The sequence below is a fragment of the Lissotriton vulgaris genome, chromosome 7 (assembly GCF_964263255.1).
Source record: "Lissotriton vulgaris chromosome 7, aLisVul1.2, whole genome shotgun sequence".
Classification (NCBI taxonomy): Eukaryota; Metazoa; Chordata; class Amphibia; order Caudata; family Salamandridae; genus Lissotriton; species Lissotriton vulgaris.
Genome location: NC_141695.1, coordinates 1,518,026,809 through 1,518,040,952, shown reverse-complemented (window position 1 = coordinate 1,518,040,952; position 14,144 = coordinate 1,518,026,809). Strand labels below are relative to the sequence as shown.

General features: G+C 39.5%; 1 protein-coding gene across 1 annotated transcript in view; it reads right to left on the bottom strand.

Moving 5' to 3' along the window:
• LOC147705914 (uncharacterized) overlaps positions 1-14,144 on the bottom strand; it is a 582,839-nt gene that overhangs the window by 189,782 nt on the left and 378,913 nt on the right. The window contains exon 9 of the mRNA XM_086932385.1: positions 2,316-2,474. Coding sequence (XP_086788511.1) covers positions 2,316-2,474 — 159 coding nt within the window. The remainder of the gene's footprint in view (positions 1-2,315; positions 2,475-14,144) is intronic.

Here is a 14,144-nt window from a genome sequence, read left to right as displayed (position 1 = left end):
GCCCTGTAGATGTCCAATACAGGGCCAATGGGTTTAAGTGAAGAGGCCCGTTGTTCTTTCAAGAGTGCCCCTACCACCTTCTTGTGAACCAGCAATGCCTTTTGTAGGTGGGGCCTCCAGCTCATTGAATCGCATAGACGAATGCCCAAATAGTCAAACTCATTTACCCTCTCAAGTTGAACAGAGTCCAGGGATGGGGGGATGACAGTTTTCCTCGGAGGGTTCAGAACCAGGAACTTAGTTTTACCCACATTAATTGCAAGACCCCTAGAATCACAATAATTCTTGAAGCTGTTAAGTAGGCTTTGCAGGCCTGCTGGCGTTTTTGAGATCAGGAGGGTGTCATCTACAAATAGGAGAGTGGGGATTTTTCTGCCAGCCAGGGAGGGTGCGTCAGCTGGATGTTTGAGAAGATGCTCCACCACTCCGTTAACGTATAAAAAGAACAGAGTGGGGGCTAGCACACAGCCCTGGTGGACTCCCCTATTCACAGGAATACAAGATGTTTTTTGACCCTGGTCACCCCACCTGATCTGTGCAAAGTTGTCCTTGTGTAGTTTTATAAGCATATTAAGTAGGTACGGGGGGATACCCATTGCGTCCAAAACGCGCCACAGTTGTTCCCGTGGGACTATGTCGAAGGCAGTTCGTAAGTCTATGAAGGCAAGGTACAAACTGCCCTTACCCAGAACAACCACTTTCCAGTAGATCATTAATAACCGGAATGTCTGTTCGATGGTTCCAGTGCCCGATCTGAACCCAGCCTGAAAGTCCAAGAGTATCTGTTCTTCCTCAATCCACTGTAGGATCCTCCCTAGGACTACCTTACCCGCTACCATCTGTGTGGAGTCTAGTAGGCTGATTGGGCGATAATTTGCAGGGTCGTCCCGGCTCCCTTTTTTGAAAATTGGGACGACCTCCGCTCCCTTCCATGAGTCCGGCAGGCGCCCACCCATCAAAGCAGCATTCAAAAGTGCGGCAATAAGACTACTCCACTCCTCCATGTTAACCCTAAGTAGGTCACCTGGGATGCCGTTGGGTCCCGCAGCCTTGTTCGGGACCAGGCACTTAATCGCCCCCTTTACTTCTTTGGCTTAGAAGAGATCGGCCTCATTGTAGTCAGAACTTTCGATGTGCAAATGTTCACTGGACGGTTGAGCCATTGGGCTGGCTTTGGGACAAAAGAATGGCAGAGCACTGCGTTACGCAAAAATTTCTAAAGCTGCCTTTCTGAAAATGCAGTGATGTGCCATATTTACAATTATATCACGCACCTCTGTGTTTTTCTAGCGCTGGAGCTAAATTCATCTGCCTAGCGCCAACGCAGGCACCCTTGCACAATAGTGCAAGGGTGCCAGGGTTGAGGGAATGATTGTCTATGTGCAGGAAGATGTCTCTTACTGCACATAAACAGTCACTAGTGGTGATTTGTAACACCTATGTGTGCTGCATTGACATAGAAGATGCAAATCATCATTTTTTAATGACTGTTTATGTGGAAGAAGGGAGCAATGGAGCACACATAGAAACAGCAAAAAATGAGTAGAAATTATTAATTTCTCATTTCGCCATGTTAGGACCAGGTTTTTTTAGTCTTAATTTTGGGGCTGCCCCATGTTTACACCACCATTTTACATAGGGGGTAGTGTCAAAATCAGTGAGTGTTGGGGCGGAACTCCCACCTCAACACGCATTGCACGCCCCTTTCACGTTTAGTCAGTGGGCAAAGTATGGTGCCACAGAGCTTTCATATTGTGCTACTTTGGGTGTGTTTAATTTGTCCAATCGTGTTTTTTGCATTCTAAGAATAGTGCTTTTCTCATTATAAATAATGGAATAAAAGTACTGGAATGGAAATAAAGATATTTTGGGACTTGGTATGATAGCTAAGACTTATGATTTTTTGACAACCGAAGGGGTTATAGGTCTTTTGATTGAAATAACATTTATTTTTCATTGACATTCATTTACTGTACATTTTCATTTCTGAACCAGTGTTCGTCTATCTGTGCAGTCACACAAGAGTTCTCAGTGCCTTCTTACCATCATAGCAGCTTTTACTACATCTTTTTCAATACACATCTACCCAGTATGGCACTTTGCTGTTCATGCCATGCTCTGGCTTCTAATTTTCCTATGGATTGTGAATGCAACTGAGGTTGATAAGACTCACTATTTGCAGAGTAACCATTGTACTCCCCTACAGATAAAGTTGAATGTATGATTAGTTGAAAATACAGACGCATTTTACTACTACCATGTGTGTGTGTAACCTCTCCACTCTTCCACCATGTGCCAGTCTAGGAAGCTCTTACCTCCAGATTTTTCATCGCCAAGGCACTCAGCATACTGTTGATCTGCTCTTGATGAAGTACCCACATAATCCCTGTGTCCGTGCCTGCTGCTGGCAGAGGTATAGGCTTTGGAATGTCTGAAGCACTAACTTCACTACCACCTGGAATTATATTGGTAGACTGGAAACATAAAAAAGATTACAGAAATTAGTGGTTTCACAGTAGACATTATTACCCTGAATATTGGCTCCAGACCATCGACGGGGTACTTTATTAAGAACAAAATATTACAAGAAATATCGAAAAGTGAGTGAGTTTAGATTTTTTAATACATAACTCCACATTAAATGTACCTACCCGATATATGTATGTCTTCAAGGTACGTAGATGTGAAGTTAGGGATAGTAAATCTATAGTTCCCAGTTTGCACTTAGCTTTTGATATAATTCGTCACTTGATATTCTGTCCTCGATATTCAGGGGGTCAATATTCAGTAGTATTGTCTTATCAGAGATCATCACATCACCTTTACTTGTGAATATTTCTGAATTTTATCTAATCAAAGGTCTTTGTGTGGAGTCTTGGAGGACCAAAGCAGGAATGTAGGGGTTGAATGAAAGATTAGGTTGTTGAGAGTGGAAAAATGATTGTGTGTGGGAATGCCTAATATGGGTTGGTGAATTTGAATAGTTTGGTGGTTGAATGTAGGCAGCTGATGGTTGAAGGTGAGTGGAAGGGTGTTTGAATGTGAGTCAGGGGATGAATGTCGGAGAGTGACTTGGTAAATTGGATGGGTAGATGAATTTAAGTATATGGGTGCATGAAGGAATAGGTGCATATTCTTGGAGATATGATTATATCTAAGTTGACTATATAAAGATGGAAAACATCCTCAAAGAAGTGGATACTTCAGACTTTAATTAACTGGTAAATGAACTTCCACATTTCAGAGGTTATAACTTTTTTCATCTGATCTCCAGGCCCTCTGAACCATAGAGAATAGCTTCCAACAGCTTTCCATATTAGATCAATTATTAGTTAACTTCGACACTGAAACAAAGCCTTGCAAAGCAAAAATAAAACCTCTAGTTCTAGCCACCTCACCTCCGAAAAATGTGACCAAAATACATCATGGAACCTTTGCCTGCTGCTTTATTAAAATTCCTGATACTCATCAAAAATCTGCTGCTGACTTTCTCTCTCCTCTGTAGCAATAAGTAACCTTATGCTCCAATGCCACCACCATCACTGACAAGCCGAATGCTGTAGCACAAATCTAAAGCAAATTCAAGTTTATTGATTGATTACTTAAAATCATGACAAAAAATGTTAGGACCATATAACTCACCTATACATATGTTAATTTAAAAAGGAGCAAAGAGGAACTTTGATTAGTACAACGTAGTGCAATAGATTGACAATAAAATTGGATGACATTTAAAAATTGTCTGGATGTGCATTTATTTTTTACAGATCAAGCTCATTAAGTAACATGGCAGTCATGGAATCGTTTTAAAAAGGTTTAAAAGAGGGGAACAAGTCAATGTGACAGCTGGTTTTAAAATGCTGAACTCGGTGTTCATGTGGAACTTGCTGGAGGGGGTCAGTGGCTGCTTGAGTTTTTATTCCAGAATGATATCTGGACCAACCGGCGAAAGGATTGCCGCCTTTTCTTTCTCCAACATTTTTGGAGCTCTGGCAACAAATTTTGTAAACGGAATGTTTAGCTTTATATTTTTCTGGTTCATAGCTAATGGTTCCGAGACAGCCTCTTCCACCTTAGGCGCCAAGGCTGTGAGTTGTTTTTCTACAGAGAATTTGACTTGTCGTTTCAAGCCTTTTATTTCTTCACCTCACTACCTGGCCCGTGGTGTGTACTCCATAGGGTACAAACATGCATGCATCACAGACAATTCCAATCCTACAACATTGACGATATTTTAGGAGGAACTGTTCTAAGACTTCCAGAAAAGGTGTCCCACAAACCATTCCAGAATTGACACACCCTCAGATTTATATGACAACCTCTTGCATGTCTGTGTAAGAAAGCGTAAAGGCAAATGTTGTGAGGCCTATCACAATATGTCTAGAGTAGAAATGGCCACTAATGCCATTGATATAATGTCAATATAATTTTTAGAGAAATGCAAATCCGGTGTGACCTCTCAAGTATCTCTTGGATATCAATATCACACTTGCATTATTTGCTTCAGAATTTTTTGAACTAATGTATCAGAGCAAATACGATGTATAATTGAAGTACTAACCACAAATAAGTGCGTGTAGTGCATGTTAATGTACTTAAAATGAAAGGCATAACATGAACCACCACTCTATTTGTGAATGCTGTTAAAAAACAAATGTTTGACATTTATGTGCTGTAGGGAACTTTAGAACGACACCAAATTAGAAGAGAGCCTTCTTTAGAATAGGGCTGATCAATATGGCCTCAAAGTGGTATCCAAGGAAGAGACAGCACAGGTTGTAAAATGACAGAAATACTAAGTTTAACAGTGTAAGGTACCCCTTATGAAGTCACTTGTAAATCTTAAAGTTTTTTTGTCTCGTCAACGCCGTGCATTTCGACCCACTGTGGACATGCGTGGGTTCTTTATTGGAACAGGGTTTCTGGTTTTAAGGAAATGTGGAAAACCAGTGAGAGTTTTCCTGCAGAGATTAACAACAGGGTAGTTTGTATTTCAAAAGCGTATCTGCGAAACTGATTAATTGTTCGAACTTCATCACCTACTAAGGCACCTGTTTTGTTAAAGACTCCTACGTACCTATTTCAGGCTGCAAATACAATACATAAATTCCCTCAAGAGCGAGTGCAGCTTCTTCCCTGGCCTCAGACACATATAATTGGCTCTGATGCTCTTAGTGAAGCTCGCTGTTACTTGCCTCACCACTTGCAAACAAAAGGCAGTGGGAAGAGGTGGAAAATTTGCTCTGTGTGTGAAGGAGGCATGAGAGGAGAGAAATCGAAAAAGGCATCTCAAAAAAATCATTCTGGGCCAGATTCACAAAACTAACTTAAGAGAAAATCCTAAACTTACTACCATTTTGGTATTCACAGAAGGCACTTACTCATTTCGGTATTCACAGAAGTTAGGAGTCCTAATACGGGCTGCATTTAATTCATTAGAGTATTTCAGATTGGATTCTAAAGGAGAGAACGTTTCAGTCCAGTGTGCTGTTGAACCACCCCTCCTCCTCCTCCACTTTTGTTGGCCTCAAGAGAGAGAGCTGGTGTTTGGTCACATGATATTGATGTAGCATGACTTTTTTCTAAATAAATCATGCTTGATCGAATCTGCTCACATCTGTGTTATTTGTGTTACTAATGAAACCAATGACATGCTGTGAAAATTATTAACATGGGTGATCATTTTATATGCTTACGTGAAAGTGCAAATCGAAGCACAACACATGTAGTAAATAAAAATAGCACTGCATATGCAGAAAGCATGAATAAATGACATTTCCTTTATATGAACTAAAAGAGAAAGAGATATGAAAATAATAATAATATGAATGTTCATGAAAAATGTCATGTGAAAACGCTTATTTCCTTTCATAATAATTAATAATGAGCTTAAATAGATTATCCTTGTGAATTTAATTGAAAATGATGAATCATTTGCTATAATGATCTTTTATGAATTTTCATTGCAAACATTTAACTAAAATGGGTTTTACTACCCAAGAAAAGTTGCATTACTGTATCCTATGAAGGCCTCAAAAACCTTGCCTGAGTGATTATCTTTTCTGAAAATGCAGGCCTCTGAAGAAATTTATTTTGTCTTTCACTAGTTCTAAAATGCTGTGCTTAGTTTGTTTAGCTATGCACAAAAAAATCTCTATGAATTTCCTTCTTGAGCTAAATATTATTCTTTTGTGAATGAACATGTTAATAAAAGTTACAAGGAGATGTGAAGTGTGAACGAGGATGTAGATAATGTTGCAAGATGCTTTTCCTGTTTCCGCAGAAGGTTGACTTCGTAAAAGTAACAATGGATTGCCTGAAAGAACTTTGACGAGGTCTAATGATCTGAAGGTCACCTTATTCTGAAAATCAATGAAATTGTGAAGAACTCCTGAATGATACTTTAAGAGATTGGACATTTAACATTTAGGGTATAAATATTTCTGCAAAGAAATAGTTTAGTAGCAGATGTTTCTATGAGAGGAGAGCCTTGTTGCGGTTTTCTCTGTGCTACTCTGGCTGGCTGCTGTCTTTGCTAAATCTGACCAAGACTATCCTGATTATCTTTGACTTCATCAGGTGGTGATGTTGCCTTGAGCTATATCTTTTTGGCCAAGAGGGTAGCTCTTCTTCTTATTGCACGTTGCGCATTAATTCTCTAGGTTTGTATGAAATCGAATTGCATATTGATATTCGCAAAGAACTATTTTTCTTTGTCTCTTTTTCTCTCCACTCATGCATATGATTGATATTGTGATGAAAGTCTAATAAGCTGTTTTCATGTATTTGTGATGTTACCTGTAACATTGTTTCTAGTGAAAAGTTCCTATTGTGTTCATGTATTGACCATTCATATTTTGAAAATATTAGATAAAGGTGACTTGATAAGTATTCAGAGTTTGTCGTTATTGAATCAGAAATTGATAGATTTGTAAATATTATGACAGGTGTTACTAAGTTAGATATTCACCTTCATTTAAGGTCCTCATGAAGAGAAATTATCCGTCTTTCATTGCCTAGTCCTGTTAGATCTAAGAAAAGATTCTTTGGAGGACCTGGTTTGAAAGTGGTTATTGAGTTATTATGGGCTCACCCTGCTGATTATAAAAAGACACTTATGGTATTAAAATCAGTGCTGTCATATATGGATTATAAAAAATTATTCTGTGTCCACGCTATCACTTTCTGGTAGTCGCATAGGATGGGTAGTTTAGACTAATTATACTGGGTAATGAAGAAGATGGAATTTAAAGGGACAAAACGTTTATTGACTATGTACCTGTATGTTTTATGTTGTGGTCCATCATTTACCTTAAGAAATTAAAGTAACGGGTCCGTCATAGAACTAAGATCCTGGGATAAGCCTAAGGGTGGACTTAGTGTGGCACACACTAAGTGGAATTGTGTTGTTTGCTGCTGATGCAGTGCTGAGCAATGGTCGTATTGTTGGTATTGCACAGGGAATCGTGAAGTACGAATAGTGGAGATGTACTTGGGTACCTTCAGAAAGCGCATCTGGAGAAGTTCTGAGATTTTCACCTGAGTGAGGGTAAAATCGCACTGGACAAGATCTTATTGGAAGCAAAAGGAAACCCTAGAGTATATGTTTCTATCTAATAATTTCTTTTAGTGGCGCAGACAAGCTGTTTTTTATGTTGTTTGTTTTGTCGAAGACTTTGAAACACTGACTTTGATTTGTAAAGGGAGGGTCAGTCGCAAGAGTTATACTGACGCCAGAAAAGTTCTGTGCTGGTATTGAATGGTTATTGTGAAATTGTCATAGAGAGTGCTGCACTGGTATTGGTTGGTTAGTGTGAACCGGACTGGGATTGGACAGTGTAGTTGAATCTGGTTTGTAGTAGAAAATCATAATATGGAAGAAGAATAGTTGAAGAATTACTTATAATAGATTAGAGCTAGTATAGAATAAACATGAAGTTACTAAAACTGTTGAAGACTTTATTTAGTAAAGATGAGCCCATACTTTTAGAGAGGAAATTCCTGTACCCCCGAAGGAACACCTGCTTCTTTTATGACACTACAGAGGGGTTATCATACGTGTACATGGTTGTAAAGTTGGATGAAATACACTGCACAAGATGGTGTTTTAGCATTTCCAGAGTTTGGTACTTTTAATACTAGAATTTTAGAAAATTTAGGGAGACAGATAAATGACTTGAGACCTACTCCTAGACCTATGCAGTATGAAGCTCTTGAAGAATGGGAACATGAAGCATACAAAAGAGAAAGAGATAGGAGTCAGATTAAATACATGAATACTGTGTGCATATATTCAGAAGAAAAATGGGATGCTGAAATGAAAATGTGGAGAGGAGCTACAACAGGGGGAGCAAGAATGTATCCGGTAATGGTAGCAGAATCTAAAGAATGAGAAAAATGTAAGGAGAAAAGAAAGAATGTAGATTTTAATGAAGGTAATGAAGACATAGATGACACATTTTTAAATGAATTACTAATGAATAGACCTCCTCCATATCATGAAGAACAGGGCAGAATAGAGACAAACTCTTTGCCGAATGCTCCATTGATGCAGATAGAAGCCCCTCGAGAAGAAAATTCTGTAAATACAACTCAAAATCAGAATTCAGTTAGAGAAGAATTCTTGCAAAAGAAAACCTAAATGAATTTGAATCCAGAAGTTTTGTCAGTTCCAGTAACTATTGGTCAGATAGTTCCATTATATAATGATGGACAAGGTATTTCTCAAGTGCATGCTTTAGCAATACCCGATAGGAGTATGAATGGAGTTCCTATGGTATACAGAAAAATGAATGAGACTAATCAAAGAACAATTGGAAATTCTAGAATAAATGTGAGTGCACAATAAAGAGATCCAGAGCAGTTGATTAACTTCTCATAAAAAACTATTGAAACTCCAAGCCGAGGTATAAATATAGACCCAAAGAGGCTATTTCAGGTTGAGGAAAAATTAACACCTGTATCAAGAAGTGGAACAAGTGAAAATATCCAGAATTCATTAGGTCCTTCACCAGTGGAATTAGATGAATAGATACGAGAATTAGCACCAGGTTATAGTACAGAATAGAAATAATTCAGATGTAGATGTGAGTAAATTTTAAAGCAGATTTGGAAGAAATTATTTTTGGTACGGTTAGCCCAGACAGACTAAGTAAATATCAGGATGAGGAATTATTATTTATGTTTAAAAATATTGCAAAGAAAGCAAAAGTCCTACATGAAAAATTTGCTGAGAATGCATAAACGTATGGCGTTGATATAGAAAAATCTAAAGCCTTACAAAAAACATATAGATTAGATTTCAGTGATGAAGACTTGGAGAAACTGAATGCTTCTGGAAAATGGTTACAAATTAAAAACTTAAATAGTACACTAAAACGATGGAGAAAATCAGAACGTTGGAAAGGAAGATGGGCTAAAAAGAAAGAAGATTATGCAGTGACTTCAGTGTCTTTACCATTGTATTCTATGAGAGAGTCAGGCCAAGAAGTAGATGATGCTACAGTATATCCGATGAGAGAAGTACCAGGAGGTGACCCATGGTCAAGGCAAGATATATTGTCATGTACAAATGATTTCCCAAGATTGAGATAAAAGCCAGTGGAATGGTACAAACAGGTGGAGATATTTATGAAAGTTTCAAAAGTATTGTGGAAAGATTTTGATGGGCTGTTTGACATTGTAGTTCCATCAAATTTGTGGATTGAATGTAAAATTGCTGTAGATTGGCAAAAAAAGAATATCCAAGAGATTCCAAAACAAGAGCAACAAAGGAAGAGGTTATGAAAAAATATTATCAGGTCATAACCTATTTCAAAGGGAAGATTTCACCAAAAAGAAACAGATTGGGTAAAAATAGACAGAACTACTCAAGAAGTGAAAGAGTCAGTGCATGCTTACTATGAAAGGCTCTTACAAGTGTTTAAACAGTACAGAGGAATTGAGAACATCACTGATAAAGAAATGGGACATTTTCTATATAGGTTTGTGTGTGGATTGAGACCAGAAATTTGTCTTATGATTCAGCAGCATTTGATTTGTTGGCAGAGTAAGACAATTGACACAATTATGTGTTATGCAAAGTATTGTAGAGATGACATTGACACAAGACACAAGAAACTAAAAGAAAAATGTATGTTAGCTCATATGAAAGCAGCAAAGAAAGGAGGGTTTGTGAATACAGATTATGTAGAAGGTTACCAAGGGATTGGGCAGACTACTACTGGTAGGAGAGGTATATCGAATGGGAATACAGTGACACAAATGATACCAATTCCGCAAGGGAGAGGTAAAGGTAACAAACATGAATTGAAAAAGAAGTATCCCTGTCATGCGTGCAGCAAGTTGGGACATTGGAAGCGCGAGTGTATAAGCCTATTAGCAAATAATGCTGTTACAGGAGTAAATTACATGAATCAAATGCAAATGAGTAATCGGAATCAGCAAATGTCAGTTGGAAGAGGACTGGATATGCCTCCAGCTCCGATACCTCAAGCACCCATGCCAAATCAGAATGTGAATAGTTAAGTACAGAGGTACAATGCAAATATTGGTTTCCATGCAAATGATTAAATGACTTCAACTGGGAAGGTGACTTTTCAGAATTTGATGCAGTGGCCGGAAAATGATTCAGACTCATCTCATGACGGTGCCTGAGGGGGGAGGAGGAGTGCGTGCTTGGCGCATCCTTAGGGGTAGATCACTGTGGTCCCTATGTGGATGGCGAAGTTGACGGAAATGTAATTAACATTCCTCGTAGAAACTGGTGCTACCCGTTACACTGTGAGAACTGTGGAAATTCCCAACCTACCCCACTCGGGATAATCTACCCAAGTTGAAGGAGTTTCAAACAAATTGATGAACAGCCCAGTGGCAAAACCAATGAAAGTGCAGATTAGAGGATTTCAAGATTTACACCGAATTTTTCGTGCGTGATACACGTCCAGTTAACTTATTGGGAAGGTACCTATTGTGCAAAATGAATTGTTTGATTTATTGTTCACCAGACGTGATAGCATTCTATACAAAGGATGATGATGTAGTCTTTAAATGGCGAGACAGGCAACAGAAGTGAATGATTTATATCCTTTATTTAAAGCGAATGATTTGCCTGTTGAGTTGAGAGAGATGGTTTTGTCAGTTGTGTGGTATTTTACAGGGAAAGACATTGGATTAATAAAAGGAGTAGCTCCAATTCAAATTAAGGTTAAACAAAATGTAAAATTGCCAAAAACACCACGCTACAATTTGAGTCCTCAGACGATTGCAGGAGGAACAAATGTAATTGAAATGTTGATAGCAAGGTATTTTAAAGGAGATTTTAGGTAGTCCATGCAATTCACCTATTATGGGAATTCACAAACCTAAAGGAAAGTACAGAATAGTTCAGAATTTGAGAAAGGTAAATCAAATAGCCGTACCTTGTTGTTCACTAGTGCCAAATCCAGCTGTGATTCTCTATCAAATTTCTTGTGAAGCTGAATGGTTCACAGTAATTGATTTATGTCAAGCATTTTTCTAGAAACCTTTGCAACCGGATGATCAATATTTATTGGTGCTCTGGTTCGGAGACCCTGTTTTGGCATGGTGCTGAGTTCCTCAAGGGTATAGAGAGAGTCCCTCAATCTTCAATCCGACATTGAAGAAATGTTTGGAGTCACTGGTACTTTCTAATTACTTAGTCCAGGTGCAATACATTGATGATCTGTTGGTTGCATCAAAAACGAAAGAGGCTTGTGTGACAGATACAATTGCTCTACTGAACCACTTGGCAGTAGGTGGGCATAAAGTGTCACCAGCAAAATTAGGCCACAAAATTAAGAAATGAATCAGGAAAGTGTCTCAAGATCGGATTAATGCAATTTTGCAAATGAATCCACCAAAAACTCAGGAAGAAATTCTGATGTTTTTGAAAATGATTGGATATTGCAGACAGTGGATAAACAGTTTTTCCTTGCTAGCCAAGCCATTACAAAGACTGACGCACAAGCACATGTCAGATCCAATACATCTGGACGATGAATGCATGAAAGCGTTTGTGCAGTTGCAAGATAGTTTGTATCGAGCACCCACATTGGAAATGCCAGATTTCAATAAGGATTTTGCATTATTCTGCAGAGAACGTGACGGTTGCGCACTTTCAGTTTTAACGCAAAGGAATGGAACAGCACACTGTAAAGTGGCATATTTTTCTGCCACATTGGATTCTGAAGCTGCAGCTTTACCTGTTTGTTTTAAAGCATTTGCTGCAACTTGCAGGAGTTTTGAGCAGAGTGAAATGATTTTGATGGGATATCCTTTGAAAGTGTATGTACCACATTCAGTTGAAATGTTGTTAACATAAACTCGCACACAGCATCTTACAAGCAGTCAGTTAACAAAATATGAGAGAGTGATTTTGGGAGCTGGGTATCTAACAGTGACAAGATGTACAAATTTGAATCCAGCTATGCGGTTGCCAAATCCGAGTTGTGAAGTGGTGATGGATGAGGCAGATCATTATTGTTTGGATGTTACTGAGTTGTGTACAAAAACTAGACCTGATATTCAAGGCACACCGTTGCCTGAATCAGATTTGTGCTGTTTGTGGAGGGATCATCCTTGAGAGATCAAGAATGTACCTTGCGAGCTACATATGTGGTATGGATGGCTGCGAGTGTCATTGACTCATCATGGTTGAAAGGAGTGAGTTCAGCTGAGGTAGCTTAATTAGCTGCATTAACCAGGGCATGTTGTTTTTAGAAGTGTGAGAAGTTGGCCTGGTATATGCTGTCACAAATTAAAGTGGACACCTTGCACCAGTCCAAACAACCTTAATGGTGATTTACGAGGTCAAAGATAACCTTTGAAAGCTATCCAAGTGGTAGCTCTGGAGAGCAGCCGTTAGGCTTAGTCTTGAAGGAATGTTAAGAGGTTTCTTTTACCAGAATGCAATCTTTTAGTATTAGTTAAATGAAAGAAGAACCACACAGTAGTTATACAAATATGTAATTATTGATTTAGCACTATCTAGTAAGATACAGTATCTCCTACGCAGAGATAATCACAATGCACACAATGCTTACAGAAATAACAGAAATAGCTCTAATACACAGTGGATCCCAGGGGGGACCAAACCATATACTAATAAAGTGATATAAGAACCATGACTCAAGCCAATACAGTGTCGAGAGGACGTAGAATCTCTGGGAGCCCAAGGAACCACCCAAGGTGAGTAAGTAGGGGCCCAACGGAGGACGAGTGCAGCGCGCGGACACGACCACTTCTACAATTCTATGGGAAAGTCGCAGTTGAAGTTTTAGAGTTTAAGGACCCTTCCTAGTGGATTATAAAGAAACCTCATGGGTCATAGGAGGTTGGTAAGCCACCACACCCATGGATGCCAGAGTACAAGACTTAACCATCCCAGGGGAGCCGGGTTCACAGGTCTGAAGTGGTGTAGGAATCCGCCGTCAATCTCTATGGAAGACTTCAAAGAAATGCCACTGCTAGAAGGAAGAAAAGTGTCCCCGAAAGCAGAGGAGAGAGAGCCTGGGTCACTCATGAGTGACCAGGGGCTCAGTAGTCGAATGCTCACCAATGTCGGGTGCTTCAGGTGCGTTGAGGGAGTCCTTGACTCTGCAGCTACGTGGACCAGGAGATGTCGAGGACAGCCAGGAGCCATATACAAGCTGTCCTACGAAGGATGTTGAGTGCTGAGGGGTTGGTGTCCAGCGAGAGCACCAACAAGCTTTGGCATCTGCAAACCACGCAGAAGGTCAAAGATGGTTACAGTTTTAGACTAAAAAGCTCTAGGAGACTCACCACAGCAAAGGCAGTCAGGGCAGGCCTAGAGAAACCAGGGGAGCACATAAAAAAACAAAGATACCCCTCAAACGGACCCGCAGGCCGGAGGCACAGGAGTCACAAGTGACCCTCAAGGGATTTCACCAAACAACAGCCCACAGAGCACTTGGTACAAGGAGGCCAAAGTTCTTGGTAGGAAATGGTGCCAGAGGTTAGTGCTATTTGTAGCTCTATGCACTTGTTTGGGAAATGCCAACAAGATTATGCACTTGAAAAAGTACACTGTAGAATGGGGCTTGGGTTATGCAGTCCCCACAAGGGATACTGGCCTCTAACTTGGTGAGAGGGCAGCTCAAACT